This window comes from Thermothelomyces thermophilus, chromosome 2 (genome assembly GCF_000226095.1).
Source record: "Thermothelomyces thermophilus ATCC 42464 chromosome 2, complete sequence".
In the NCBI taxonomy this organism is placed as follows: Eukaryota; Fungi; Ascomycota; class Sordariomycetes; order Sordariales; family Chaetomiaceae; genus Thermothelomyces; species Thermothelomyces thermophilus.
This window is the reverse complement of record NC_016473.1, coordinates 5,008,862-5,035,210: the sequence shown is the minus strand read 5'-3', so window position 1 is coordinate 5,035,210 and position 26,349 is coordinate 5,008,862. Positions and strand designations below refer to the sequence as shown.

The window sequence follows — 26,349 nt, the reverse complement described above, 5'->3', positions numbered from 1 at the left end:
AGGCAAGAGCGCTGGTGAGAGGACGCGAGTGAGCCCGGTTAGAGAGGTTGCGAAGGAGTAAAATCATTGATTGAGGGGGCGTGGAGAATCGTTGAGAGAAAGATCAGGACGGGAGTCTCAAGGTAGGTCAGGCTGCCGGCTGATTTATAGTGCCCGATTAGTGAGGGCGCGGCAATTGACGGGTCAACATGGACCGGGTATCTCGGGCGGTTGGGATAGTTGGCAATAAGGTGTGTGAAATCGCCGCCCCTAATGCGGACGGGAGTTCGAGTTTCCCCCCCTGTAACTTTCCCTAAGCGCTCCGTACAGTTGGGGGCGGAATGCGGGGTTGTTATATGTATCAATGCCGGACTACACTACAATCTGGTAGGCAAAAGTTACCACCGCTCCGGAACTATTTACTTATCACTACAACATATTCTTCTTTTCTCACGTGAGAGGTTGGGACAATGTCAAAGAAAAGGCGGCTGCTTAAGTTGTTCCCTGCGCCCTTGCCAATACAAGCTGGGTAAAGCCCGCGTACTATCTGGAACTTGCGTGACATCTGGCTTTACTCCGTAGTTAGTGCGGGGGTGGTGGTGGTGTTTTGGGGAACCCTCCAGAGCCTCCACTGCAACGCCCGTTCCACCATTCAGGTTCTCTGGTATTCAACGGACGATCGAGTTGAGGACATGACGAACAACGCAAAAGTGGTGAAGTCAATGGCTCTGCGAGCCGTCTTATCAGTTCCCTGGAGGCGCTTTTCTTTGCCCCACCTCACATCTTGCTGTCTGTGTGTGTAAATAAAATATGCGTAATTGACTTAATTTACGACCAACACCGCGCTGGGCGCCAGACCAGCCTCTGCGAGGGTCTGCCCAAAGTCCACGCCGGCCTCGAACGTCTTCTTCGGGAAGGTCAGGGAAAACCTCTGGACGGGAGCTCCCAGCTCCGCCTCGATTTGCTGGGCCACCTCGAAGAGGGTGGTTTCGCTCGGGTACGACTTGACAAGGTTCCCGTTCTTGGTCTGTAGCCTCAGCCGGGCGGTAGCAGCGGACGACCCGGACGATAGAGCGGCGGGTGTCGCCAGGGCAGTGGGTGGCGCAGTTTGCGACGGTAGAGGCTTGCCTTCGCGCATCGCCTTGGCGTCCTCTTCCCGGCGCTTACGTTCGAGCCTGTCGGCCTCAATCCGGGCCTTTATTCGCTTCTTCGCCTCGATGTCTTCGAGCTTCTCCTGGCGCTTCCTGGCCGCCTCCTTCATCTGCTCCTTCCGCTGGAGCTCCTCCTTGATGTCCTGTGACTCCCGAGTGGCTTTCTGCCGGATTTGCTGGAGAAGTAAAAGGGTTGGTGTTAGGTCAGTCTAGCACGGGTTTTCAACCCAGCCAACTTACCTCATTTCTCCTGGCCTCCTCCCTATCGATGATTGACTGGTTCGCCCTCTTCTCCTTCAGCTTCTGGCGGAGCTCCTCCAGCTTAGCCTTCTTCTCCTCCTCGGTCAACGGCGCAATCTCCTCTGTCGACTCTGAGAAGTCGGTGTGGTCTCTGCGGCGCGCGTAAGTGGTCAGACTTTGTGAATAGTGTGGGTTGGGCTGTAAGCCGGACAACTTACGTCTTGGAGGCATGAAAAGAAGCCAAATCACGGTTGCGGAATTTCTTGCCACACTCATTGCAGACGAGCGAGGCGGCGGTTGCGCCTGGAGGGATGGTGGATGCGGCACCCTCTTCCTCGCCGCCCTCAGTACCACCACCAGCTGCCTGGCTTGCCTGCAGTTCTTCCAGAGGCTTGTCTTGGTTCTCCTCAAGCCAGTTCAAGGCTTGCTGCACTGATGTTATGTCAATATACGTGACGCTGATATAAGGTGGCGTGGTTGGAGGAACACTGACATCCTCCGGTCTTCTTCACTGCGAGCTCGGCGCGGGCCTGCTCGAAGCCCATTTCGAGCAGCATGTCGAGGTCTGACTTGGTCATGGTAACAGTTTCAGGCGCAATGCAGTTATGCAAGAGTTTAAACTTGAACGAGTGAGAAATCGCTGATGGGATCTCAGTAGGTAGGTGCTGCGGTTGAGGAGGTCAAGATGAGAAGTGATTGGAAGGTCCGAGAATGGCGGGGCAGGTACCTCAATCAGGTAGGAGGTACGGATTACTGCATCGGAAAGAGAACCTGATGGCTGTGTATGAAAACTGGCTAGCAACGGCTTCTAATCTGTTTGTGCAAATTGGAGAACCTTTCTCAGTTTCAAGATCTGACTTTGTCTGAGATTCACGCTCATCTTTTGCATTCTCCATGCTGCTCACGTTTAGTGGCTCGGGTCAGCACAGCAGGCGGGCGGGCGAACGTCATCGGTGTTGGGCCCCTCTCTGGTCGACTTCAGAACCTAGGGTTAGGGTTGTTCCCAGTACCTCCCAAGCACAACTCATCCAGGCGGATACGGTTCGGGTACAGCAAACAGCGCCCCACAGGCTGTGTTGGATGGTCAGCACGGGCCCACTGACCTGGCCCCAGGTTGACAGCGCAGCGGCTCGGGAGTGGGCAAAAGTCGAGCTGGACAGCTTTGCCGTCAACGTGCCTGGAATATCGTAACACCCATCGCAGGCTCTCGACCAACTTTTGTCAGATAACGTGTCTATCCGCCGCGAAAACCCCCCCTCCGACCTTCTCTTCCTTTTTCTAAAACACGAACGCGGCGACCCAAGACTGCGAATCCCTTCTCCTGAGGCCACAGCGCATTGCCCCTATCCTGAGAAGGGTGCATCGTCCTGCGATCGATTTCCCCGTCTAGTCTCTCTCTTCCACCGCACATCCGCCTGCGCCAACGACCCCGACTGAAGTTCGCTCCGAACCCGCTCGCACACTGCGGCCACCATGTCCGTCGAGATCGATCCGCTAGAACTTGGGTTCCGCAGTACGCTGTCTCGCATTCTCATCGAGTCCGCCGTTTTCTGACCGGCATCCAGGGCCCTTCAATGCCGAAATTGCGCAGATTCTCAGGATCAAGAATTCAAACTCATCGCCTGTCGCTTTCAAGGTAACCCAGAGTTGATTCCTAGGCCTTGATGATGTTGGTCTTTCTAGGCTGACAAATGCAGGTCAAAACGACAGCCCCTAAACAGTATGCACGCGCCGGCTGCTAGATGTTGTCCTCGAACTCTAGAGGCTAACTTGATCCTCCAGGTACTGTGTGCGGCCAAACTCGGGCCGTATCGAACCTGGCCATGAAGTTGAAGTGTCAAGTACGTTGCAAGATAAGATTCGCCCAAGCTCATCGACTAGGCTCTTAAGAGTGCTGACCCTCGCAGTCCTTTTGCAGGCGATGAAGCAGGAGCCTCCTCTCGATGCCAAGTGCCGCGACAAGTTCCTCGTGCAGTCCGTCATCATCACCCCCGACAAGGAGTTCACGAACGTGCAACATATTGTGGGTCTAAGCAATCCGAACGTGAGGAGCGATCCACTAACCACGCCTTTTGTAGTGGGATGGAATAGAGAAGTCGGCAATCCAAGAGAAGAAGATTCGGGTCAGTTGGCTCCCGCCAGCCAGCGAAGCGCCGTCACATCCCGTTGCCACTCCGGTCCGGCAGGCGGCTGCGAATGGGGTATGTTCTCTTTTCTTTCAATATTCCTTCCCTTTTTTTTCGATCTGGCGACGGCGACTAATGCTTATGTACACAGTTCGATGCTACCCCTGACACTGCGCCGCCAGCCTACTCTTCCCCGCAAGACGAGACCACCATACTCGAGGACACCACCGCCGTTTCCCACGCCGGACACAACGAGCCCGAGTCCACCCAGGCCACCCAAGCGACAGCCTTCGCCGCCCCCGCCACCAACGTGGCCACGACCGTCAAGTCGGCCGCGGCAGAGACCTACGAGGAACTCAAGGAGCAGCTGGCCAAGGCGGAGGCGACCATCGCCTCGCTCAAGAACGAGGTAGCCAGCGGCCTGAGGCAGCGCAAGACGGGGGCCGCCTCGGAGGACAGCAGTGCCGAAGGAGCGAAGCTGGCGCAGGCAGAGAGGCAAACGGACCAGCCGCCGCGGCCCACCGAGGGCGTGCCCGTCCAGGTCGTGGCGGTGCTCTGCCTCGTCAGCTTCCTCCTGGCGTACTTCTTCTTTTAGTGGAAGCCGCGACCCGTTTTCTTCTGCCGGGGACGCTCATGGGCCGCCCGGCTCCGGCTTCCGTGGTGGGAATGCTGTTAGACGCCGCTGCTGGAGACGCAGCATCTTCGCTCTCTCTCTAACGCACACACGCCAGATGACGTACGCACGAAAATGTGGACGTATGGTGGAGTTCTCCTTTGTGACAATGGATGGATGGTTGGTTGATTGGTTGGATGGACGTATGGATGGATAGACGTGGCTAATGCGCCCCGGTGGGCTTCAAAATGCACCAAGACCGGGATGTGATCAATATCAATGGACAAGAGGGCACAGTTGAGGTGTCGTCCTGTGGGAGCATAAGGGTTTGTGTTGTCAGCTCTGAAAGCCCAATGTTTGCTTTTATCTCTTCCTATATTTTTTTTTCTCCTAAGTCTCGGCTCGGCTGCAGCCTCTTTTTTCCTTTCGGTGTTCAATCAGCTATTTTTTTTTTGTTTGTTTATTTAGGTGGGAATAGGCATATTTCGCTGTGTTGTAGCCATCCACTTGTCGGTAGTGGCCAGCGGAACGACGGTCTGGATTTGCAGATGTATGTACATACTTTGTGCCCTCGGCTTTGCGCCACGTGTTTCGGGGAGGCTTGAGACTGCCACCACAGCAGGGGGGAGGGGGGAGCCTTGCCCCCTCCATTACTCCCGAGCGCTTCTTGGAACATGGCCCGCGGACGTCGAGTCGGGTAGTATTGGTATATGTACTCGTTTGTAGACCGTTTCCATTGGCCTACCGCTTGCCCTCGAAAAGGATGGGAGTGAACACAGGCGAGGACAAACATGGAACGAAGAAGAGTTGTGCCCCTGTCAAGAATCAGCTCCGGGGATATATGGGAGCCTCTCTATATATTCATGTATCTGAGGATGTCTATCAGTTACCCCTCGCCAGCGGTTTGCTTGACGACGTCCTTTTGGACGCACTGTTTGTACACAGATACACAGACCACGTGCATCGACACGCCGGCCTACCTAGATCTGGTGAGATGGCGATATTCTACACTGCCCGATATTTATTCGGCAGAACAGTTCAGCCCTTAGCCCTGTATTCCGTACTTGTAAGGAGCTCATAGCTTGGACCGCCCCTCCTGCTTCTGCATAGTCTCGGCCACGATGCGCCGCTGGATCTTGCCCGTGGCCGTTTTAGGCATGACATCGGTGAAGTACACCTGTAAGCGACCGTGAAGGTCAGTTTGCTTGAACTCTTCCTCTCTTCTTTTTTTTTTTTTCCTCTTCTTCTTGTTCTCACCGGGAGAAGGTCGGGAGATTGGAAGACGGTCGGTAGACAGAAACTCACCTTCTTGGGAATCTTAAACTTGGCCATCTTCTCGGCCACCCAGCTCTTTAGCTCCCCCTCAGACAACCTCACGCCGGGCTTCAAGACGACGGCGACGCCAATATCCTGGCCGTATATCTCGTCCGGAATGGCAAAGCTGACGGCCTCGCTCACGGACGGGTGGCGGGTGAGCACGTTGTCGAGCTCGATGGGGGAGATCTTCTCGCCGCCCTTGTTGATGAGCTCCTTGATGCGGCCGGTGATGATGACGTAACCGTCGGCGTCCTTCTTGCCCTGGTCGCCGGTGCGGAAGTAGCCGTCCTTGGTGAAGGCAGCCGCGTTGGCGGACGGGTTGTTGAGGTACCCGGACGTGACGTTCTCGCCGCGGATGCAGATCTCGCCCTCCTTGCCCTGGGGCACGGGGTTGCCGGCCTCGTCGAGGATGACGACCTCGACGCCCTGGCCGAACCCGACGGTGCCGGGCTTGCGCCGGCCGACCGAGGGGAGCGGGTTGGAGGTCATCTGGTGGGCTGCCTCAGTCATGGCGTAGGCTTCGAGGACGGGGGCGTTGAACGTCTTCTCGAGGGCGTGGAAGACGGTTGGGGACAGCGGGGAGGAGCAGGAGCGGATGAAGCGGATGGGCGGGAGTGGGGAGGGGACCGGGTTCTTGAGGAGGATCTGGTGGATGGTGGGCACGGCCGTGTACCAGTTCGCCTTGTGGGTGATGAAGTCGCGCCAGAAGTCGGAGGCGGAGAACTTTGTGGGCACGATCATGGAGCCGCCCGAGAGGAGAGGGGCGAGGAGGCCGCAGAGAAGGCCGTGGACGTGGAAGAGGGGCATGACGAGCATGGTGCGGTCGGAAGGGGTGAGCTGGTAGGTCTGCTGGATGTTGTGCATGGTGCGGGTGAGGTTGCGGTGGGAGAGGGGCACGACCTTGGGGCGGGAGGTGGTGCCGCTGGTGTGGAGGACGAGGGCAACGTCGTCCGGTCGGGGCGTGAGGACTGGCTGTTTGGGCTTGCCCTGGAGCTGGCCGAGCTCCTTGACGTCGAGGGCGACCTCTTTATTGGCCGCGTCCCAGTAGCATTCGGCGATGGCGGCGTTGAACTTCTGGGCGGCCTTGACGGCCGGGCTGCCGCTCTGGTAGGCGCCTCTTGGGACGAGGACGATGGCTGACTTGACATCGTCGATGTAGAACTCAAACTCGTCCTGCTTGTAGGCCGGGTTCAGAGGGGCGGCGATGGCCCGCTGCCACGAGGCGGCCAGGAAAGACACGATGAACTCATATGAGTTGACAATCGCGATGGAGACGGGCGATCCTTGTGTGATGCCGATGGCCGCGAGCTTCGCCCGGAACGAGGCCGTCTCCGACACGAGATCCTTATATGTGACGGTCAAGGCTGGCTTCCCGGGCACGATGATGGCGGTAGACTCGGGAGCGCCCTTGATGGCCGTCTGGAGCGTGAGGCCGGTCGCCATTGTGTATTGCTTGAGACCCGGGGAGGGGGAGGGGGTTCTAATTAAGGTTGGGGGCGAGTGTCACACCGTCGCCCGGGAATAAGAGGGATTTCGAATTGCTCAAGGAGCGTAACTAAGCGAATGTAGAGGCCGGTATCACGAGAAAACCATGAAATTGATATCTCTAACTAGTTCTGAGCACTTGTAAGGAGGCTCGACGCCGAGATCCGGAATTGTCTCAGGAATGTGCCGAGTACCGTGAGTTGCAACAACGGTTCTCGGATGACACCATCGGAGCTACTTGAGACGAGTGGGTCCGACACTCTCAGTTCGGCACCAACTAGAGCTTCAAAGGCAGTGATTCCGTTCACTACTTCCAAAGCAGCAGGCGAAACGGGGCTAGAGAGGAACAGAGAGCAGGGCAGGAAGGGAGTGCTGCGTTTTACCTTGTAGGTAATTGACTTGACTTGCAAGTCAGAAATACAAGCCTACTTTTCGAATTGAACGTGACTCCAATCTGACTCCAATCTTAACTTTTAAAAGTTCCTGAATCATTGGAATCTGCCTCGTCATAGTATATGGTTTGGAACGCGATTGCCTTTGGCGAGCAATTGCTTTCTGCGGAAGGCGGCAACAGCAAAGAGTTCTTGTTGGACAATGGAAAGAGAAGACATGCAGAATGTGGATCTGGAGCTGTGGAGCTTTGCCGGGTGGTGTGGTCTTTTGGAGCACCCGAGCATTGCTGCCAGCAACTCGGGCCCACGCAGAGGTGCTCCGATAAGATAAGAATCTGGGGCCTATTGTGAGTGCTATTGCAGGATGGCAAGCGAAGATGTTCGTCGCTGCCGTCGATACCTTGCTCAGCCCGTTCGAGCCGTTCGAGCCACCACACACCGATTGTCCATATAACCTCCCTCATCCCCACCAATGTCGTCCAAACGCTACGCGTTCGTCCCGATGGACGATGAGCCGGCGCCTCCTTCCAGGGACGACAGGAGGGAGAGGCGAGACAGGAAAGACCGGAAAGATCGCAAACGCGACAGGTCAAGGTCCCGCGATCGATCTACATCGCCTCGACGGCACAAGAGCAGACGACACGACGGCGATGAGTCTCCTCGGCGCCGCTCGCGGTCACCACGCGGCGACCGGGATGGCGGCTCGAGGACGGGTCGGGGCGACGACTCGACGAGGCGCGATGACTCGAGGCGCGACGACGACTCCAAGATGTCCGAGCTGCGGCTCAAGTCCCGCCAGCAGTACCTCGCCAAACGAGAGGCCGAGAAGCTCGCGCTATTGCGGAAACAGGTCGCGGAGGAGACAGCCGAGCTGAGGTCGGGCGTCCGCTTGTCCGAGCGGGAGAAGGCCGAGTTCGCAAAGAACCGCGAGATCCTGCGACTGGCCGAAGAGCGGGCCCGCATCGACGACTACCAGGACGGCTACCGGCTACCGGACCAATACGGCGTCGACAGCAAGAAGAAAGAAGAGGCCCTCTACAAGCGCCATGTCGAGCGGGATGCGTACGGCAACGAGAAGCACGTAACGGAATACGAGGAGTGGGAGCGCGAGCAGACAGTCAAGGCCAAGGCGCAGATACAGAGCCGCGAGCGTGAGGACGACGGCGAATATGACTTCTTGCTGGACGAGGACGCCATCACCTTTGTCCGCGACGCGGCCAAGCACGCCCAGCCAACCGATGGGTTAACCCAGGAGCAGAGGATCCTGAAGGAGAAGATCGACGCCGCAGAGAAGGCCCAAAAGACAATACAGGAGGTCCGCAAGAGCCTACCCGTCTACGCGTACCGCGACGCATTCTTGGACGCCGTCAAAGAATACCAAGTGCTCATATTGGTCGGCGAGACGGGTTCGGGAAAGACGACGCAGATCCCGCAGTACTTGCACGAGGCAGGCTTCACCAAGGACGGCATGAAGATTGCCTGCACGCAGCCGCGTCGAGTGGCAGCCATGAGCGTCGCCGCCCGTGTCGCCGACGAGATGGGCGTGAGGATCGGGCACGAAGTGGGCTACTCGATCCGGTTCGAAGACTGCACCAACGACAAGACGATCCTCAAGTACATGACGGACGGCATGCTCCTGAGGGAGATGGTGACCTCGCCCACGCTCGAGGGCTATTCGGCCATCATGATCGACGAGGCGCACGAGAGGACGGTGCACACGGACATCCTGCTGGCGCTGATCAAGGATCTCGCACGCGCAAGGCCGGAGCTGAGGGTCATCATCTCGTCCGCCACGCTCAACGCCGAGAAGTTCAGCGCGTATTTCGACGACGCTCCCATCTTCAACGTCCCCGGCCGCGTACACCCGGTAGAGACTTACTACACCTCGGCGCCCGAGAGCAACTATCTGGAAGCGAGCCTGGTCACCGTCTTCCAGATCCACGCGACGCAGCCGGAAGGCGGTATCCTCGTCTTCTTGACCGGCCAGGAAGAGATCGACCGGGCGTGCGAGCGGGTAGAGGAGATCAAGAGGAAGCTGGGTAGTCGGGTGCCCGAGATCATCGCGCTGCCCATTTACGCCAACATGCCCTCGGAGATGCAGGCCAAGATCTTTGAGCCGACACCGCCGGGGGCGAGGAAAGTGGTCTTCTCGACAAACATCGCCGAGACCTCTCTGACGATCGACGGCATCGTCTACGTCATCGACTGCGGCTACGTCAAGGAGAACACGTTCAGCCCCGTCGGCACCACTGGCCAGTCGACGCTCGCCGTGGTCCCCTGCTCGAGGGCGGCGGCGAACCAGCGGATGGGTCGGGCCGGCCGCGTGCGGCCCGGCAAGTGCTTCCGCCTCTACACCAAATACGCGTACCTGTCCGAGATGGACGAGTCGCCGACGCCCGAGATCCAGCGGACCTCGCTCTCGAGCGTGGTCCTCCAGCTCAAGGCGCTCGGCATAGACGACCTGCTGGGCTTCGACTTCCTGGACCCGCCGCCGACCGAGCTCCTCATCAAGTCCCTCAACATGCTCTACGCGCTCGGGGCCCTCAACAGCGCCGGCGCCCTGACGCGGGTGGGCCGGCAGATGGGCGAGTTCCCGACGGAGCCGATGCTGGCCAAGGCGCTCATCGCGGCCACGCAGGAGGGCTGCGTCGAGGAGGTCCTGACGATCGTGTCGATGCTGGGCGAGGTCGGGACCCTCTTCTTCCGCCCCAAGGACAAGAAGGTGCACGCCGACAGCGCGCGCGCGCGCTTCACCGTCAAGGACGGCGGCGACCACCTCACGCTGCTCAACGTCTACAACCAGTGGGTCGAGTCGGACTACTCGCCCATCTGGGCCAGGGAGAACTTCCTGACGCAGCGGTCGCTGACGCGCGCGCGGGACGTGCGGGACCAGCTGGCCAAGCTGTGCGACCGGGTGCTGGAGGGCTCGACGTCGTCGTGCGGCGGCATCTCCAACATGCGGCCGGTGCTGCGGGCGCTCACGGCCGCCTTCTTCCTCAACGCCGCCCGGCTCAACCGCGCCGGCGACGGCTACCGCACCCTCAAGAACAACATGACCGTCTACGTGCACCCGAGCAGCGTGGTCAAGTCGATGGACCCGCCGCCAAAGGTCATCATCTACCACGAGCTGGTCGTGACGTCGAGGGAGTACGTCCGGTCCGTCATCCCGGTCGAGCCGAGGTGGCTGACCGAGTTTGGCGGGCACTACTATGACAAGAAGGACGTCGAAGTGCTCGAGGCGAAGAAGTTGCCCAAAGAGAGAAAGTACTAAGATAGAATTGTTTTTTTTTTTGGGGGGGGGGGGGGGTTGGTTGGGTTGGGTTGGGTGACAGAGTTCAAAAGAAATCGTTCACGGACAATAACTACAGGGGGACATCGATCTGGGTTTTTGGAGCGCTGCGAATCTAATGGGACCTGGAATGAAGCATAGGTTCTAAGAAATAAAATGGGGAGGCCGCACAGGAGGAGTTTTGAAGCGAGAAAGCGAGCATTGGTTATTTCTTAACGACCAAATACCCGAATACTATATTATATACTATTGTAACCTTGGCTGTGAGCAGTCTTCAAAAAGTGTCTTCTGCCTAGCGCTTCGGTCTGGACGAAGTATGCGCTCCAAATCTATGTGCACCGTTAGCGGAGAGCGAAACCTAAGACCGCCGGAAATTGGAATTAGATAAGATGGCCTAGGGCCCTGCAATGACATACGAGGGCGCTGCCTTGCTGGCTTCAAATTCTATTCTTGATGTTAGCGGTGGTCCTGTTTAACCGCCAGAGGGCTGTCAGGTGGTTGCCGCTACGGTGACGAACACTACAGGCAGGCGTTAGTTAGGTCAGGTACTCCTGTACCAACCCTGTCAACTAGGGCTTTTATGGTCAAATGTCGGTCCATTTTTTACCATCCGAGCGGTGTTTCGCTTTGCTTTCCGTGTTAGAACCCGTGGACGGCCGGTTCGAGGTCGAGATTCGAATGTATTGTGAGATTCCCAGAGCTTGACGGCATGGTGTATCGCGTGTCGGGAGACGCCGAAGAGGCTGGCTAGGGACCGCTCGCTTCGACCTGCAGCTATAAGCGCGCAAATGGCAACGCGTAACTCGGGGCTTAATTCCTTGTTACGGCTATGGTTTGCCGTTAATTTCCGGGCAAAATCGTCTAAATTGATCCCCATCTGGCTGAGTTGTTGTATGTAGAAGAAAACATAGTCTACGCATGTATGCCGCGAAACGCGTTAAGTATGTGGGTTGGCCCCAGACTTTTTGCACCTGACTGTAGTTAATGCTTGGAAGGCTAAGCCCCACCGAACGGCAGCGCACTAATTGTTGCCTACTAACTAACTATCCCGGAGAGCCGCGCCATTGAATTGCAGCGCGTTCAGTGGCGCCGGGCAACCTCTAAGCTCGCGTGTTCCTTGCACACCTTCTAGGGCTAATCTTGGCCTCCCAAGATAGTCACCTTTTGACGACGACGACGACGGACGACGACGGCAACGACGACGTACACTCTCGACATCGAGAGGTCACAGCGACACAAGAATGTCAGCGCCACCTCCGCAACCGCCGGGCCGCACCGGCATGTCGCTCTATGCCAATCTACTCGAGGGCGACAGCTCGGCCTCCATCTCGCGCGACCCGGTGCTGTTCAAGGACGACAAGGAGGATGCGCCGGCGAAGAAGGCCATTGACCCAGGCATGTTTGCCCCGGTTCGCTTGCTTGTATGTACAATGTTTAGAAGCCATATATCTAACACGGACCTGCCGTTAGCTCTCCGCTTCCAACCCATCCGTCGCCCGCAACTAAGCAAGCCGTCCACCAAACCCAAGCCCGGCTTCCCCAAAGCCCCTCCTGCCATCCCGGCAGCAACGCCGGCAGGCGCGGCGACCTCGACGACCGCCGCGCCCGCCCAGCCACGGAGCACCCTCGCCGACTGGGCCGCCACCGAGGAAGACGAGTACCTGTACTACGGGACGGGCGAGAAGCGGCAACGCGGCGGGCGCAAGAAGAAGAAAAAGAAGAACAGGGAGGACATGCCCCGCGAGACCGACTGGGATGAGCTGTACGACCCCGCCAGGCCGACGAATGTCGAGGAGTACTTGAGAAGCGAGGAGCGCATCAGGGAGATTCGGGAGTGGAAGGCGGTCCTGTATGCCCATCGGAGGAGGGACAGGAGTAGGAGCGAGGACGGGAGTGAGGAGGATGAGGAAGAGGAAAGGGCGGGGAGGACCGGGTTGGGCAGTAAGTCACATTCTCGGGAGATTTGGCTCACCGTGGGGAAGATGGTGTTGACGCTGTCACAGATCAATTTGCGCCTCCACCGTCGCTTACATTCGCCCCGCCGCCCATGTCGCCCCCCCGCGCCGCTGCTCCCGTGCCGGACGATGCTACTGGCGACGATGCCTACGCCCGGCGGTTGGCGCTCTCCGGCATGGCACCACCTCCGCCGCCCCCCCCAGAAACGACATCACCACCACCCCCCCCACCACCACCACCTCCTCCTCCTCCCCCAACAGACACAGGCACAGCCACCATCTCGCGGGCGCCGGTCCGCTACACTCAGCCCCCTCCGCCTCCTCCGCCCGACGCAATGGACGTGGACGCGACCAAAGGCGGCAACAACGACGACGACGACGACGACACCGACTACGACCCCGAAGTCGACTACGCCGCCATCCCGCTGCCCCCTGCCCCCTCAACAACAACAACAACAACAACAACAACAACAACAACAACAACAACAACAACAACAACAACAACAATCCAAGATCCCGTCTCGGGACAGCCACAGGCGCCACAGCAGGAGCAGGACGGAGACCAGGGCCGGGCGACCCGGCCGGGCCAGAAAGGCAAAGGCTTCGCGCAGCGCCTCATGGCCAAGTACGGCTGGACCAAGGGCACCGGCCTGGGCGCCTCCTCCTCCGGCATCACCTCGGCGCTGCGCGTGCAGGTGGAGAAGCGCAAGCGGCGGCCCGACGCCGAGGGCGGCGGCTTCGCCACCCCGGCCGGGATGGGGCGGATCATCGCGCCCAAGACGGCGGCGGCGACGACGCGGCAGCCCGGGGCCCAGCAAGCGGCGGCGGGAGGGGATGGCGGCGTGGGCAAGTTCGGCAAGACCTCCGTCGTCGTCGTGCTCGACCGCATGCTCGACAACATGCCCGACCTCGAGGCCGAGGTCGAGGCCGGGCTGGGCCAGGAGATTGGCGAGGAGTGCGGGGAGCGGTACGGGCGGGTCGAGAGGATCGTGGTGGACGTCGAGAGGGCCCGCGTCTTTATCAAGTTTGTCGAGGCCGTTTCGGCTCTAAGGGTGAGTTTCTTTTTAAACTTTCTTCGTCATCTTTGCGTCTGTATTTTATGCATCTCGCATGTCCGTTCCTTTCCTTCCCTTTCTCTCTCTCTGTCTCTCTCTCTCTCTCACATCGCCTCTACCCTTTCTAGCGTTGTCATTGTTGTTGTCGAGAGCCAGTACGCTGACATGTCCTGGTTGCGCGCGCGCGTGGGTGATAGGCCGTCAATGCGCTCGAAGGCAGGATATTCAACGGGAACTCGATCGTCCCGCGGTTCTATGACGAGGACAAGTTCGAGGAGGGAGTATACGACGGATAGGATACACGTTCCGTTTTCCGCCGCCGAGCTACTCGGAGACCATCGGATGAGCTACATAATATCCTTGGGTTATCTGAACCTCAGAATGTTCCACTACACCGGTCCTGTGCTAGTTCGCTAGATGTGGTCATCTGTGCGGTGGAAGCTGTGAATGCAAGGGCCGAGAGCGTGATCATGTCCTGGGCAACTGAGCCCAAGTCGGCAAGAAGCATCGCATTGCGAACACTTGATACACACAGCTAGGGGCAAGCACCAAGTTTAACAATACCCCAGTCCATACAAGAATTAAACTTGATACAAAACAAAAAAAAGACGCCGACTATTACCCTTTGTTGACCGACTGACTAGACTACAAGACTCCCCCGGACCTCCCCACACCCTAGGGCACCTTCTCCCTCTGTGAGTGGCTCATTCCCACCTGGTCAAACCTTGTCGTCCACCCAAAACCGTGGATCTGGCGTCAGGAATCATTCTGGAGGAACTTAGCGCACCTACGCCAAAATGCCGTCAAACACTGACGCAAGTTACCCTCCTGGCGGGGAAATGAGGCCTGTGTTACACGGAGTCTGGCAGAAAGAAAATCAAATCAACAAATCCAGCGTCTCTATCGAGATATTAAGTCTAGCGGTGACAGTATGTAGCACACGTAAAACGCGTGGCGGGTATGCGGAGGGGCGCAAAAGCAGAAAACTCGAAGAGTCCGTATAAAGGAAAGACAGGGGTGCGCCGTGGTGTTGATTGATCCGACCGTGTTCGCAGCACAGAGAACTCGCATTTGCCCGACCAAACTGAACTCCAGGATCCCAGGTTGACGAGGTAACCATGCTTTAGAGAGCCGAGGCAACAGCGGCAACGGCAACAAGGCCAAACAGAGCGGCATTCAGGACAACACCAGAAGCGCTGTTCTCGTCGTTCTCATCAGAGCCATCGACCTGGCCAGAGCCAGAAGTCGACTGGTCCGTATCCTCGTTCGCCTTGTCGTTGTTAGCCGTGCAGGTAAAGACACCCTCGATCTTGCCGTCGCCGCCCTGGCTGCGAGGAGCAAACTCCGAGAGCTTCTCGCACGACTTCCTAATGTCTGCGGTGCTGGAAATATCAACGGCGCCCTTGACGTTATCAAGCGAGGGGAACGAGATCCTGTTTTCAATGTTAGTCTCCGACAAGACAGCATCCATCAGATAAGCTTAAGGAAGCGTACTCAGTGAAGTTGCCACGCAGCTTAATCGCACCGGTAACCTTCTCGAGCTTGGGGAAGAAGGTGACGCGGTCCAAGCCGGTGTTGTTGGCAATGAGAAGACCACCGTTCAGATCAGTGAACTTGGGGAATGACATGTTCTTGAGGAAACCGTTGCCGACAAACGAGATGTCGCCATCCTCAGTGTGCGTGAGGTTGGGGGCACTGAAGGTCTCGAAAAAGTTGGAGTCAAAGCGGGCCGAGCCGTTGACGACCTGGAGCTGCGGGATAGAGAACTTGGTCACGTTGGCAATGGCCATCTCCGTGATCCAGACAAGCTTGGGCAGGTCCACTTCCAGACTCAAGCCGTTGGCCTGGATAACCAGCTGCCCGTCCAGGCTGGTCAGCTCAGACGTGTACTTGGACAGGCGGCGGTTGTTGTCAAGCTTCAGGTCGGTGACGGTGCTGAGAGCGAAGCCGTCCAGGGTGTTGAGGAAGGTGTCGCTCAACCGGACGCTCTTAGCCTTGGTCAAAGGCCCGAGGGTGAGCGTGTCGAGGCGGGTGACGGACACCCACTCGACGGTGGTGGCCGAGGTGAGTTTTTCGAACGAAATCACGTTGAGGCTGGTCGCGTTGTTGATCTCGAACTTGCCGCCGATGGACTCCAAGCTCGAGCTCTGCAGGTTCTGGATCTGGCCATTGTTCCGGACAATGAGGTCGCCAGTGATCTCCCGAGGGCCCGTGAGATCGATGGTAGCGCCACTCTCCGAACCCAGCACGACGGATCCCTCCACCTTCCTGCAGCCAGAAATCTTGCTGACATCGTCCTGGCTATTGATCGTGGTCGTCTTGGAAGAGCAGGAAGATTGGGCTGCACCATCGAGGTCAGCGCCTGAATCAGGGAGACACGAATCGTCACGAATGAAAAAGATGTGGACACTGACCTGCTACTGAGCCGATTGCCACGAAGGCAGGAAGAAGATGCTTGACAAACATTTTCACCAAGTCTGCTGTTTCTCGCTTGTTAGACTTATATCGTCAAACCGCGACGCAGGAACTCAATTGCGAGAGCCGGAGGAAGCCAGTAGTGAAAAGGGGGGGTAATAAAATGGAAGAAGCGAGAATGAGACGACCCTGAGCGAACTATTCTTCGGAAAAGCTCTCAAGGTTGACCATGGGTGCCAAATGAGACGGAACAGGAAAGCGCGAGGCAAAAGACAGTGCGGAGAGGATTGACCCGCTCCCCCAGAGGTCCGCATCAGGATCCAAATAATCCGGGGAACTCCTGCCGTCGGTTTGCCGCGGTGTTCTGGACCGGGTTATCGGGGCTGAAAGCGCGCATCAGCGCAGCGGGATAAGCCCGCCCGGTCGAGATGAGGAGACTCGGTCCGACTCGCGAAACCCAAGCCCGGGACGTGGTAAGAGCGATTCGTGCAGTGGGGAGGTTCAGGGAAGGAGAGGGATGGGACATGTATGTACATGGCGGCGCTCCTCATCGCTGGGCACCTGCGCGCAAGTTGCGGGCGCAAACCTAGGGATCGATGACAACACACCTCTTTCTCAATGGATGAAGTCGCTGATGTTTCGAAACGGTTCGCGGTCGGTTGTTGGTGGTAGGGTCTCCGGAGAGATACGCCGGAAGAGCCGAAAGTTCCAATTCGCGAAAAAAGAAAAAAAGATAAACGGGCGATGGTCGTGGTTTGACCTCTGCTTCCGCACGAGAGTAACGAGTGAAGCGAAGCTAAGGTTAACGAGAGGAGGGAAGAAGTAAGGCGATGTAAACCGGGAAGGAGAGAGGGAGGCGTGACTTGAGGAAAAGGGATTTGGGCTCAAGGGGGAGAAAACAGAGCAGAAACCTGCCAGGAAGGGGTAATTGGAGCTCAATTATTGCAAGTGGGCCAGCAGTGATCTGGACACACCCCTTGCCGGTTGGCAGTTGTGCGGACAGACGCCCCCTCGGTGCCACCCCCGTTGCTTTGTCTCAGCTTTTTCAGGGGCATCGTCTTGAACTTTTGTGGAATCGAGGAGTCCTTCCTGCGCAAATCCATTGGCCTCTCTCTGTACCCCCTCGGTGACAACCATGCACGATGGTGTCCACCTGAAACCCCTTCTTTTTTTTTTTTTTTTTCCCTGTGTCTCTCTCTCTTGCTTTCTCTTCGGGTTCAAGGCTTGATACACAAAAGGACAACCCATCGAACGACGCAACGCGTTCTGGCTCGTCCTGTGCACGCATGCCTTTCCCGATCCCGTCCGAAGCTTGGCGAGATGAGGGCGTGCTCTTAGTGGTCATTCTCGCTCTGGCCCATGACACTGCTGCAGCGGGTCTCGAAAGGACAAGGACCCCCCGGAAAAGCCATTCCAACTTCCAAGCTTCTGATTTCGGCGGACGTCATACACGAAACGCAGGGAAGGTTCCAGCGCGCCGTCCGTGTTTGGGAATCGAACACAAAAAATAACTCCTCTCTGCCTGCCGGTTACATTACGCATCCTACTGTAGGCAGGGTCACGCTTTGTTGTATGTACGGACACTGCACATGCATACCGTGCCTCGCAGCCGTGGTGATAAACAACCGCCTAAACTAGACCGCATCCAACATCACCCAAGGATCGGATAGTGGTCGAGGCCGCTCATGTGCCTCCTCTGGTGGAGCCAATACCATGTAGTACAGAGTGTAGTGTAAAATACCTACTGAATACCGTACAGTACACTACGACAGTACACACACTACTGTAGGCCTGTCGAGCCGAGGAATGAAGGAAGGGCTAACTATCTTGCCCGTCGATACGAATCAAGTCAAGGTCACCTCGCATATAATTCGCTCCCGAAGCCTCTCGCAACTGGCATCGCTGGCAACCCGGAGCGGGACTCAAAACGGCGATACGAAGGCACTTTTTCACCCTTGAGCCATGCTTGATTGGCCAAATCAAATCGAAGCGAAGCGCAAGTCCACCCCCCAACTTTTGGTACGGAGACGATCTCCATGGCATCCAAGCAGCCCCCCTGATTGCTCCGTGCTTCCAGATGCAGCTCTTGGTTTGAACATTGCACATCCAATTTCGTTTCGTTTCTCCTAGAAAGCCACAGCCACCCTCCGATCCCGACCTGCATCCTCAGGTATGCATCAATCAACAAGGTTAAAACGCGCTTGAGCAGGAAAGCATGGGGTTCTCCGGAACTAACTAAGCATCCAGCATGACAACTGCAATGCCACAAACGATGCCAAGAAGGTGCTTTGCATTTGTGTCGCCGTGATCCAAGGAAGGAGGGCTTTTAAAAGTGTATGGAATGTGCTGCGACAGATACACACAAAAGTCCGTAGAATACGCTTGACGTGCGCAGGCGACTACATGCAGAGTATGGCCGTGCGGCAAACTCTACCGCAGTATGTAGTAGGCGGCCTCCAGCATGATTGCGTCAGTTATGTAACTACCTGTCATTCAGCCGATGGCTGTGCATGTTGTTTATCTGTACTCTGACGCACCATCGTTGTGTGATATCACTGAATCAATAAGCGGAAGAGTATCCGCTCTCTCGGACGCCGCCTTGAGTGAACTCATTGCGCCCGTCGCCGCCTGCGATCGGCTTCCGGTGACCGTGGTGCTTCCAACATAGGTCTGCGCATCGACGTATGTACTGAACAGTACAGGATGTACAGTACATACATGAAATAGCCGACAAGATATACAGTGGCTGAGAATGCGCGGCCGGTTCATGAGAAGTCTCCCGTCTTCCCATCTCATGTCCCAGGAAACCGCCCTCCTCACTGGCATGCCACTTGTTTTCACATACTGTACGTATGGCGCATGAACCATGCTAGATCTGGTCGGAAACCGATCAGCGCCCCTAACTCGACGGCACTGGGTTGCAAATCTGTCCCTACCAGGAAGCTCCTTATCTGGTTTCAATCACCCCCTCAGTTGATCTGCAGGCGACAGGAATTGGCAGCGGCAGATCTCAAGGTCAATGGCTTATATAGACGGGGGTCTTCATTTTTTTTTTTTTTTTTGGCGGCACTGACACCACACCGGATTGTCCAGGAATGGAGAGGTTGGCTCTAGTGTATGTATAGACGCGCAGGCGAGGACCCAGGAAGCGCTGTTACGGCGAGCGCCCGTACAGTACAGTACATACACTACCACCAGGGCCCTCGGGGTCAGTTTAGAAGCAGCCGTCGTGTACCGGCAGCTGCACTACGCGTACATACATCCACAGAGCTGTGACCCACGCCCGCGGCATGTTTTGGGGGGGGGGGGGGGGGATATAACATCCCACCTACTTCTCCATGGTGCTCACGTCCGTCTCCTCGACGCGCCACATGTACCACATGAACAGGCTCCGGTAGGGCCTGAAGCGGTCGCTGATCTCCTCCATCTCGCGCTCCGACATGTACTTCCACTTGCCGCCGCCGCCGCCCTTGGCCTTGAGGCGGCCGACGTCGCGGCCGACGAAGGCGGCCATGCCGCGCTGCACGCCCAGGTCGCCCGTCGAGAAGACGTCCATCCGCTTGAGCGCGAAGCACGCAAACATCTCGACCGTCCACCGGCCGAGCCCGCGCACCGCCGTCAGCCGCTCCAGCACCTCCTCGTACGGCGCGTCCGCCAGCATCTGCGCCGTCAGCTCCCCCGTCGCGAACTTGGCCGCCAGGCCCTGGATGTACTCGGCCTTGCGCTGCGACAGCCCCGCCGTCCGCAGCCTCTCGAGCGGCATCGCGGCGACTTCGTCCGGGCTTGGGAAGGTCGCCGCCACGGCGGGGCCGTCCACTCCATCCACTCCATCCACTCCATCCGCGCCTGCGCCCGCGGTGTGGCTATTGTTGTTGTCGTTGTCGCTGCTGTCGTTGCTGCCGCCGCCGTTGTTGCTGTTGTTGAAAAGGGCAATGAAGCGGGCCTTGATGCTCTTGGCGGCGGCGCCGCTGACCTGCTGCGAGATGATGCTGCTGCAGAGAGACTCGAAGGGGTCGATCTGCTCGGCGAGGCCCTCGGGCGAGAAGATGCGACAGTAGTGCTTTTCAATGAGCGGCTTCATGCGCGGGTCGACCTTGATCAGGTGTGCGCAGGCCTCTTCTAGTAGGTTAGCTGTTGTTGTTGGTCTAGTCGCCGCCGCCGTCGTCGTTGTTGTCGTCGTCGTCGTTACTGCTGCTTCTGATGCGGCCGCTGCTGCTGCCGGCCCCGTAGACTTGTTACCGTCTCGCAGCTTGGAAGGCACAGCTTCGACTGGCGTGGGGACGATGATGCGCGATGTCTTGGGGGAACGTAGAAGCGCATTGGTGCGGTTCGGGTCCGCCAGGCGGGCGATTGCTGCGGGCTTCGGCTTTTGCGTGTGCGCTTCTTCTGCGATGAGGCTCACTGCGACAGGCGTCGGCGTCTCGGGCGCATCGTCGGACCCCTTCGCTCGTCGTTTCCGTGCTGTGGATGGAGGGTCCGCTGGCTTCTCGGCAGCCGGAGCTTGTAATGACGCCTTTCGTTTTCTTGTCGCCGACGATGACCGGGGCAGCGGCTGAGACGCTGAATTGGCAATTTTGGCGTCGCTGGCCATGGCAGCCAGCCGCGCGGATCGCCGTGATGCCATGACCGTCGTCTCTCGAGAAACTCGATCGGGCCGTTCACGCGGCAAATCAGCAGATGGAGTAAGAAGGGGGGGAGGGATCTCCTCGATTTGCTGGCTTAGTGATATGTTCCCTCGAGGTAAGAATAGAGGGTCGCAATGCAGCACTTTGGCGCGCTAAGGAGACGAAACACGCGGCGCCAGTTCGCCCGTTGCCAACCTTAAATCGCTGCTCCAAGGCCACACTGCTTCGGCTTAAGATGGTGGACGATCGAAACCGAGGAGACCTGAGAGGATGCAGATTTCAAGGCGCGAGAAATCCCTCTTCTTTTCTTCTCATTTTCGTACACATTGCACACAGTTTTGCTGCAAATGAAAGCGGATCGCTCCCGTCTTCGACCAGGCCCGGGGGAGACGCATCTTAAGCGAGTAAGAACGCGCGCCCTTCAGCATGTCATCGCGCTCCCGGCGCCTGATCACGTGGCATAAACTGAGAGACGTACTGTAATCCGTACAGTACGGATACTCCGCAGCTCAATCGGGTTAATCGCAGCGGCACTTCTGGTGCCAAGACGGCCAAGCTTGCTTCTGGAAGACCTGAAGCCAAACTTTCGAGTCCCACAAGAAGCTTGGAAGTGCCAAGTACAGCGAAATCTAGAATGACCTACGGACGTACAGGGGCCGGATAAGACAGGCCAGGTGGCAGAAACTACGGATTACACCTTCGGGACGGCGTTCTGTTTTGCATGCTCAAGGGACAATTGCGTACCAGCGTACTCCGTACATACCTACAATACGACAGTGCAAGTATGTACAAACAAGTCCACTGTAATCCGTACTGTACATACATACATACATTCATACGTAACTACGTGGTCCGGAGAAGAGTCGAAGAGGCAGTCTTCCAGCACCACAAGGCCCTCGCATCCGGTCCCGGGCGAATCGGCAGATACCTTATGCTCGGCCCGCTATCCTACCCTTTTTGCAGTTCTTGGTGTGTACTCAGGTTTAAGACTCGAGTATGCTTTGCTTCCCACACAGGTGAACCAAGGGAAATTAAAGTATGATTACAGTAAAGAGGTAATAAATTGTCGCTCGGCTGTTTCCTATTTCAAGAAAATTTTGCCTTTGCAACTGGGGGATCCAGTTGGGCGAGATCCCTTCGTTATCATTTAGTTAGCAGGTCGAGGCCCGAAGGGATCTCTCTGAGGAGGCTTGTCCAAGCACGTCAAAAAAGTGGACCCCCTTGGCTTCAAGTCCTGGCGCTTTCCCTGCCGAGCACCAGACGCTAAATGCAATCGAGGTAAGGTGCCTGGTTCCCGTGTTCATGGCCTGGAACCAGCTCGCAACATCTCCCGCCCACCTGACAGCGTGAGAGCTTCACACCCGCGGCCACAGCATACGCATACAGACGAAGCCAAGCCCTCCGACGCCAGGATATTCGCTCAAATCGAACAACGACCTACAACGCCCTCCGTACCCACTGTGTTCTCTGCGCCGCACCTAATCGGAGCAGTCTGCTGTGATACTTTGTGGCCCCCAACCCCACGGAGCTCTCGCCTTGACCCGGTTCCTGGATTGGCTCATCTTGCAAGGCACCAGGGAGCAACCGGCTACGGCCGCGCTACAACGTCGCAGCCGCGCCATTTGGTGTTGTGCAGTCGCTGAGTGCGACCGAAACACTCGAAAATGCTACTTCCCAAGGGCGGCGTCAGCTGGAAGGCTGCGAGAGCAAATCTCCCTCCGAGGAGAGCAATATTGATGTTCTTCACCAGGTCGCGGTTCCTCCTCCTTATAGCCCTCGCCAGCATAATAGTGCTGCTATGGCGCGGCATCCGAAGCTCAGCACCCGAGATGCAGAGGTCTGAAGTTCCGAACCTCGTCGCCGTGCCCAAAAGCAAGGTTCCCGTATCGCTAACTGGCCCTCCTTCTTCAGGTTCTACTGTTGGGGCCCCTCGAAACCGCCCATGGAGATGACGCCGAACGAACAAGCAGCATGGTCATCCCACCTCAATACCCCTGTCATATTCAACAACCACGCCCCGCTGGAGATCAACTCGTCGACCATCCAATATATTGACCTAAACCCAATCAAGTCCACCACCAGAGCCATTCAGAACAATGAGCGAGTCCTCATCCTCACCCCGCTCAAGGATGCCTCCCGATACCTCTCCAAGTACTTTGAGCTTATCGCCAAGCTTACGTACCCCCACCACCTCATCGACCTTGCTTTCCTCGTCAGCGATAGCACGGACGATACAATGGCTGTCCTCGCCGCCGAGCTTGACCGGATTCAGAAGCGCCCGGACAACGTTCCCTTTAGAAGCGCTACGGTGATCCAGAAGGACTTCGGCTTCACGCTGAGCCAGGATGTTGAGGACCGACACGGCTTCGCCGCCCAGGCGCCGCGACGCAAGGCTCTTGGGAGGGCGCGGAACTACCTGCTGTACTCGGCGCTCAAGCCCGAGCATTCGTGGGTGTACTGGAGAGATGCGGACATTGTCGACAGCCCCGATAAGATTATCGAGGACTTCATCGCCCACGATAGGGATGTTCTTGTTCCTAGTACGGACCGGCCCGATTGAAGTTTGTCCTCGTGCAGCAGCTGACCTGGACCAGACATCTGGTTCCATCGCTACGAGAACGGCCGCGATATCGAAGGCAGATGTGGGTTTGGACCAGTCCGCGCTGTCTCTGCAAAAGAATGGAGCTAACCGGGGGGTATCAGTTGACTACAATTCATGGATCGAGTCGGACAAAGCTCGTAAGCTGGCCGCGAGCCTGGACAAGGATACGATCCTGGTCGAGGGTGCGATTCCCACAATTACCGTGCCGTGTTGTCAGTCAAAACTGACTCCGCGCCAGGCTACAAAGAGTTCGACACGGGGCGGACGTACATGGCGAGGATGGGCGACTGGCGGAACAACAAGGATGAGGAAATTGAGCTGGACGGCGTCGGTGGTGTCAACATCATCGTCAAGGCCGATGTGCACCGATCAGGTATGCGGTTCTCGTGAGGCATGTGAGTTCAACGCTTACCTAGTCCTAGGTATCAACTTTCCGTGCTATGCCTTCGAGAACCAAGCAGAAACGGAAGGCTTTGCAAAGATGGCCAAGCGTGCCGGCTATGGTGTCTATGGCCTGCCTAATTACGTCGTCTGGCACATCGACACCCAGGAGAAGGGCGGAAACCTATAAGCGTTCCGCACCTGCCTTTCCTCGTCAGTTCTGTGGGCACAATTGAGAGATGTGCCGCTAATCAAGGCGGTCACCCTCGTTTTGTTGGACCGCAGCCCTCCTCTCCTTTTGAGGACACCGAACTACGAACCCTAATCAACTTTGGAGACAGGCGTTCAGCGGTTAAGAGAAGGGTCATTTTTTTTTCTCTCCGAACTTTCCCTCAGTCTGCTTCGTTTATCTGGAAAAGTTGGGCCTGGTGTGAGCTTCGCATTTGTATCGAGTCCTTCGACGACCTCCAAGCCTCGTTAGGGAACTCATTTTTTTCGGGTTATTTATTTTATCATGATGCCCTGGGGCGTTAAGGGTGGGAGAAAGAGAGGCAGTGCCTCATTAGTTCGGCCGTTGGGAAGGATGGGCTTACCGGTGCGCGTTTGGGCTAGAGGTTGGGAAATGGAAGGAGGCCGGGACGCTCACATTTTGGCGGGAAACCCGCGGTGGCTGTCACGAGCATTCTAACGGGTTGGGGCATCGATCAACATGTTTTTGGGGATGATTGCTGGTTTAATGCTGGGAGCCTCACTGCTCCTATGCGGACGTTTGAGGGATCGTCTGTCTCATTGCTTAATAGCTTCGGCGTTCAAAGGGCTGCTTGCAATGCAATTATTGGTTTGGGAATGTTCGATAGTCGGTGTGATTTAATTATATAGTAATTTCCCCGTCCACTTAGCAGATGGCGGTGGTCACTTACCTGAAAGCATCCTCGGGCAGCCAAAAATAGGCGGACAGCCTAGCACATTTACGTTTGCGTATGGTTAAGAGCTCACTCTGTAGATGCCCGGAGCCCAACTACCTGCGCGGAACCACCCTCGATGTCGTCCGCTGTGGAATGGCCAGCAAAGAGCAAAAGAACATTTTGGACGAGCGAGTTCTGATTGACGGACAATCCAGGGTCTATACACATACAGGCCAGCTCGTCTCCTCAGGGTCAGAAAACGGCTGAAGATTCTCTCCCTTTTTTACACCGCCCCGCTACCTCTATGTGCCTCACGGTGCGCGACTCCCCTTGCTAAAGTACAGTCCCCCATCCAACCACGACACCCGTGTCCCGGATCGTACTCTTCCTCTTCCTCGGTCGCTCATTTAGTGCTTCTTGAGAACGGTCATGGTGTCGAGAGCATCCCTCTCCGCGTTCTCGGCGTAGATCTGCTCGAGAATGGGCGACAGGTAGGGCACGTCCTCCTCGGGCTTGGTCCACTCGTGCTTGGGCAGGATCTTTTGTTGCAGGCTGAGCTGCGTCGCGCGGCGGATGCGGTAGATGCGGTCGTAGCTCTCCTTGGGCGACAGGCGGCTGAGCGCCTTGAGGACGTTCTCGTCCTCCTCAACGATCAGGTCGTCGGCCCTGTTCGCGCGGGCGTTAGCGGCACTCGTCAACTCAATCGATCCCCCCTAAGGACGCTCGCGACGGAGCAATTGGCATCGTGGCCTGGGGAAAAAGTGGAGGGGAAAGCGAGTAAGGGTTCGCTGGGAGAGGGCAGTCGAACGCACTTGAGACCCATCTGACGGTAGCCGGCGGCGTTGGTGTACCAGCTGGCGAGCGGCTTGAGCAGGCTCATGAGCCAGGGCCGCTTGACGGCGGCCGAGTAGAGGGATGGCGCGACAGGCATGGCGACGGTTGTGGGTGATTCGCGGGGGAAGACGTGGTGAGCTTCTTTCTGAAAGGCAGCTGTCACCAAATCAACCAAATTGCCGCGAAATCAGTCGTTTAACGTTAGCTGGGAAGCTTGTCCCGGGATTTACCGTGCGTGCCTGTGTTGGTGCCTGAATCTTCGGGCATTCCAATTCCCTTGTCACGTAAGGAAGAAGTTATTACGTATGTTACACACAACCCTCAACACACTTGCACCGGAAAGTACATAATAGGTAGCATTTGACTTGTTGGTAGGCACGATGAGGTAATGGGTCAGCAGCCGAGCGTTGTTCGCCCGATAAACCACTCGATAGGTATCTGATAGACGTCAAAGACCCTGCTCGCAGGAAATCTCAACCTAGCTTGCGGATATACGGCGTTACCGGACTAGCTGGCGGTCAATGTATTGCAACCCAGGACAGCTGAAGCTGAAGAAGCAAAAGGTGGTTGAAGCATCGCATCACACCGCGGCAAACCGTCTTTAGTGTGCGCAGTACGGAATACGCGCCTTACATCGCTCTGGTCCGCTTCCTGTTTCGGACGCGGGCCGGCCGGTATAAACGCCGGCACCTCGGTATCCCGATCGTCGGTTCTCCTCGTGCTTCAGTAATTGTTGAGTGACGGAGCTCAAGAAACGACCCGAATCAATCCATCAGCGAGACCTATCACGCGTTGGTCCTCACCAGTTTTCAAATTCGCGAATAGCCTGTCCTTCGGCGCTCACCGGCTCTCCGCACCTGCCGATTGTGCAATCCATCTACCCGGTCCACCCGCAATCGCCAAGCGCATTTCCCCTTCCTTCTAGCCCGTACCCTCCCTCCGCCTTCCAACTGCAAACCAGTCTCCTCACCACCGGGGCGCATTC

At 57.2% G+C, this 26,349-nt stretch overlaps 9 protein-coding genes across 9 annotated transcripts; 3 read left to right on the top strand and 6 right to left on the bottom strand.

Annotated features, from left to right (window-relative positions):
• Window positions 1-681: 681 nt before the first annotated feature.
• On the bottom strand, window positions 682-2,238 carry MYCTH_2302839 (uncharacterized protein). Its single transcript, XM_003662275.1, has 4 exons — window positions 1,864-2,238; window positions 1,589-1,802; window positions 1,371-1,521; window positions 682-1,306 (listed from the first exon to the last, which is right to left on the bottom strand). The coding sequence occupies exons 1-4, from the start codon at window positions 1,946-1,948 to the stop codon at window positions 803-805; spliced, it is 954 nt and encodes a 317-aa protein (XP_003662323.1). The 5' UTR covers window positions 1,949-2,238; the 3' UTR covers window positions 682-802.
• Window positions 2,239-2,571: 333 nt separating this feature from the next.
• Window positions 2,572-4,839, top strand: MYCTH_2091488 (uncharacterized protein). Its single transcript, XM_003662274.1, has 7 exons — window positions 2,572-2,883; window positions 2,936-3,006; window positions 3,068-3,090; window positions 3,153-3,211; window positions 3,278-3,393; window positions 3,449-3,571; window positions 3,648-4,839. Exons 1-7 carry the CDS (start codon window positions 2,844-2,846, stop codon window positions 4,089-4,091), a joined length of 876 nt encoding a protein of 291 aa, XP_003662322.1. The 5' UTR covers window positions 2,572-2,843; the 3' UTR covers window positions 4,092-4,839.
• An 89-nt stretch (window positions 4,840-4,928) lies between these two features.
• MYCTH_2091486 (uncharacterized protein) lies at window positions 4,929-6,869 on the bottom strand (the record flags this gene model as incomplete). Its single annotated transcript, XM_003662273.1, has 2 exons — window positions 4,929-5,286; window positions 5,415-6,869. 2 exons carry the CDS (start codon window positions 6,867-6,869, stop codon window positions 5,185-5,187), a joined length of 1,557 nt encoding a protein of 518 aa, XP_003662321.1. The 3' UTR covers window positions 4,929-5,184.
• Window positions 6,870-7,675: 806 nt separating this feature from the next.
• On the top strand, window positions 7,676-11,003 carry MYCTH_2302831 (uncharacterized protein). The gene has a single exon (XM_003662272.1). It carries the CDS (start codon window positions 7,776-7,778, stop codon window positions 10,572-10,574), a length of 2,799 nt encoding a protein of 932 aa, XP_003662320.1. The 5' UTR covers window positions 7,676-7,775; the 3' UTR covers window positions 10,575-11,003.
• A 154-nt stretch (window positions 11,004-11,157) lies between these two features.
• MYCTH_47994 (uncharacterized protein) lies at window positions 11,158-11,469 on the bottom strand (the record flags this gene model as incomplete). The annotated part of the gene is made up of 1 exon (XM_003662271.1): window positions 11,158-11,469. The coding sequence occupies one exon, from the start codon at window positions 11,467-11,469 to the stop codon at window positions 11,158-11,160; it is 312 nt and encodes a 103-aa protein (XP_003662319.1).
• A 1,795-nt stretch (window positions 11,470-13,264) lies between these two features.
• On the bottom strand, window positions 13,265-16,896 carry MYCTH_110821 (uncharacterized protein). Its single transcript, XM_003662270.1, has 5 exons — window positions 16,626-16,896; window positions 16,017-16,082; window positions 15,097-15,943; window positions 13,800-15,035; window positions 13,265-13,599 (listed from the first exon to the last, which is right to left on the bottom strand). Exons 2-4 carry the CDS (start codon window positions 16,066-16,068, stop codon window positions 14,726-14,728), a joined length of 1,209 nt encoding a protein of 402 aa, XP_003662318.1. The 5' UTR covers window positions 16,069-16,082; window positions 16,626-16,896; the 3' UTR covers window positions 13,265-13,599; window positions 13,800-14,725.
• A 2,197-nt stretch (window positions 16,897-19,093) lies between these two features.
• MYCTH_2302825 (uncharacterized protein) lies at window positions 19,094-20,739 on the bottom strand. The gene has a single exon (XM_003662269.1). The coding sequence runs from the start codon at window positions 20,606-20,608 to the stop codon at window positions 19,346-19,348; it is 1,263 nt and encodes a 420-aa protein (XP_003662317.1). The 5' UTR covers window positions 20,609-20,739; the 3' UTR covers window positions 19,094-19,345.
• A 1,188-nt stretch (window positions 20,740-21,927) lies between these two features.
• On the top strand, window positions 21,928-23,977 carry MYCTH_2302824 (glycosyltransferase family 62 protein). Its single transcript, XM_003662268.1, has 6 exons — window positions 21,928-22,479; window positions 22,554-23,182; window positions 23,237-23,284; window positions 23,346-23,426; window positions 23,483-23,617; window positions 23,667-23,977. The coding sequence occupies exons 1-6, from the start codon at window positions 22,379-22,381 to the stop codon at window positions 23,813-23,815; spliced, it is 1,143 nt and encodes a 380-aa protein (XP_003662316.1). The 5' UTR covers window positions 21,928-22,378; the 3' UTR covers window positions 23,816-23,977.
• A 714-nt stretch (window positions 23,978-24,691) lies between these two features.
• On the bottom strand, window positions 24,692-25,510 carry MYCTH_2091473 (uncharacterized protein). Its single transcript, XM_003662267.1, has 2 exons — window positions 25,343-25,510; window positions 24,692-25,196 (listed from the first exon to the last, which is right to left on the bottom strand). The coding sequence occupies exons 1-2, from the start codon at window positions 25,459-25,461 to the stop codon at window positions 24,938-24,940; spliced, it is 378 nt and encodes a 125-aa protein (XP_003662315.1). The 5' UTR covers window positions 25,462-25,510; the 3' UTR covers window positions 24,692-24,937.
• Window positions 25,511-26,349: the final 839 nt, after the last annotated feature.

Bases quoted from the DNA above. Each gene is read 5' to 3' on its own strand.
- MYCTH_2091473 (XM_003662267.1), bottom strand. From the start codon at position 25,461: ATGCCTGTCGCGCCATCCCTCTACTCGGCCGCCGTCAAGCGGCCCTGG. The intron at 25,197-25,342 runs GTGCGTTCGACT...CCGCGCGAACAG, and splicing joins TACCGTCAGATGGGTCTCAA to GGCCGACGACCTGATCGTTG.
- MYCTH_2302831 (XM_003662272.1), top strand. From the start codon at position 7,776: ATGTCGTCCAAACGCTACGCGTTCGTCCCGATGGACGATGAGCCGGCG.
- MYCTH_2302839 (XM_003662275.1), bottom strand. From the start codon at position 1,948: ATGACCAAGTCAGACCTCGACATGCTGCTCGAAATGGGCTTCGAGCAG. The intron at 1,803-1,863 runs GTCAGTGTTCCT...ACATAACATCAG, and splicing joins AGTGAAGAAGACCGGAGGAT to TGCAGCAAGCCTTGAACTGG. The intron at 1,522-1,588 runs GTAAGTTGTCCG...CGCGCGCCGCAG, and splicing joins TCTTTTCATGCCTCCAAGAC to AGACCACACCGACTTCTCAG.
- MYCTH_2302825 (XM_003662269.1), bottom strand. From the start codon at position 20,608: ATGGCCAGCGACGCCAAAATTGCCAATTCAGCGTCTCAGCCGCTGCCC.
- MYCTH_110821 (XM_003662270.1), bottom strand. From the start codon at position 16,068: ATGTTTGTCAAGCATCTTCTTCCTGCCTTCGTGGCAATCGGCTCAGTA. The intron at 15,944-16,016 runs GTCAGTGTCCAC...TCGATGGTGCAG, and splicing joins GGCAATCGGCTCAGTAGCAG to CCCAATCTTCCTGCTCTTCC. The intron at 15,036-15,096 runs GTACGCTTCCTT...CATTGAAAACAG, and splicing joins CTGCGTGGCAACTTCACTGA to GATCTCGTTCCCCTCGCTTG.
- MYCTH_2091488 (XM_003662274.1), top strand. From the start codon at position 2,844: ATGTCCGTCGAGATCGATCCGCTAGAACTTGGGTTCCGCA. The intron at 3,091-3,152 runs GTATGCACGCGC...TTGATCCTCCAG, and splicing joins AAAACGACAGCCCCTAAACA to GTACTGTGTGCGGCCAAACT. The intron at 3,394-3,448 runs GTGGGTCTAAGC...CGCCTTTTGTAG, and splicing joins TCACGAACGTGCAACATATT to TGGGATGGAATAGAGAAGTC.
- MYCTH_2302824 (XM_003662268.1), top strand. From the start codon at position 22,379: ATGTTCTTCACCAGGTCGCGGTTCCTCCTCCTTATAGCCCTCGCCAGC. The intron at 22,480-22,553 runs GTCTGAAGTTCC...CTCCTTCTTCAG, and splicing joins TCAGCACCCGAGATGCAGAG to GTTCTACTGTTGGGGCCCCT. The intron at 23,285-23,345 runs GTGGGTTTGGAC...GGGGGGTATCAG, and splicing joins CCGCGATATCGAAGGCAGAT to TTGACTACAATTCATGGATC.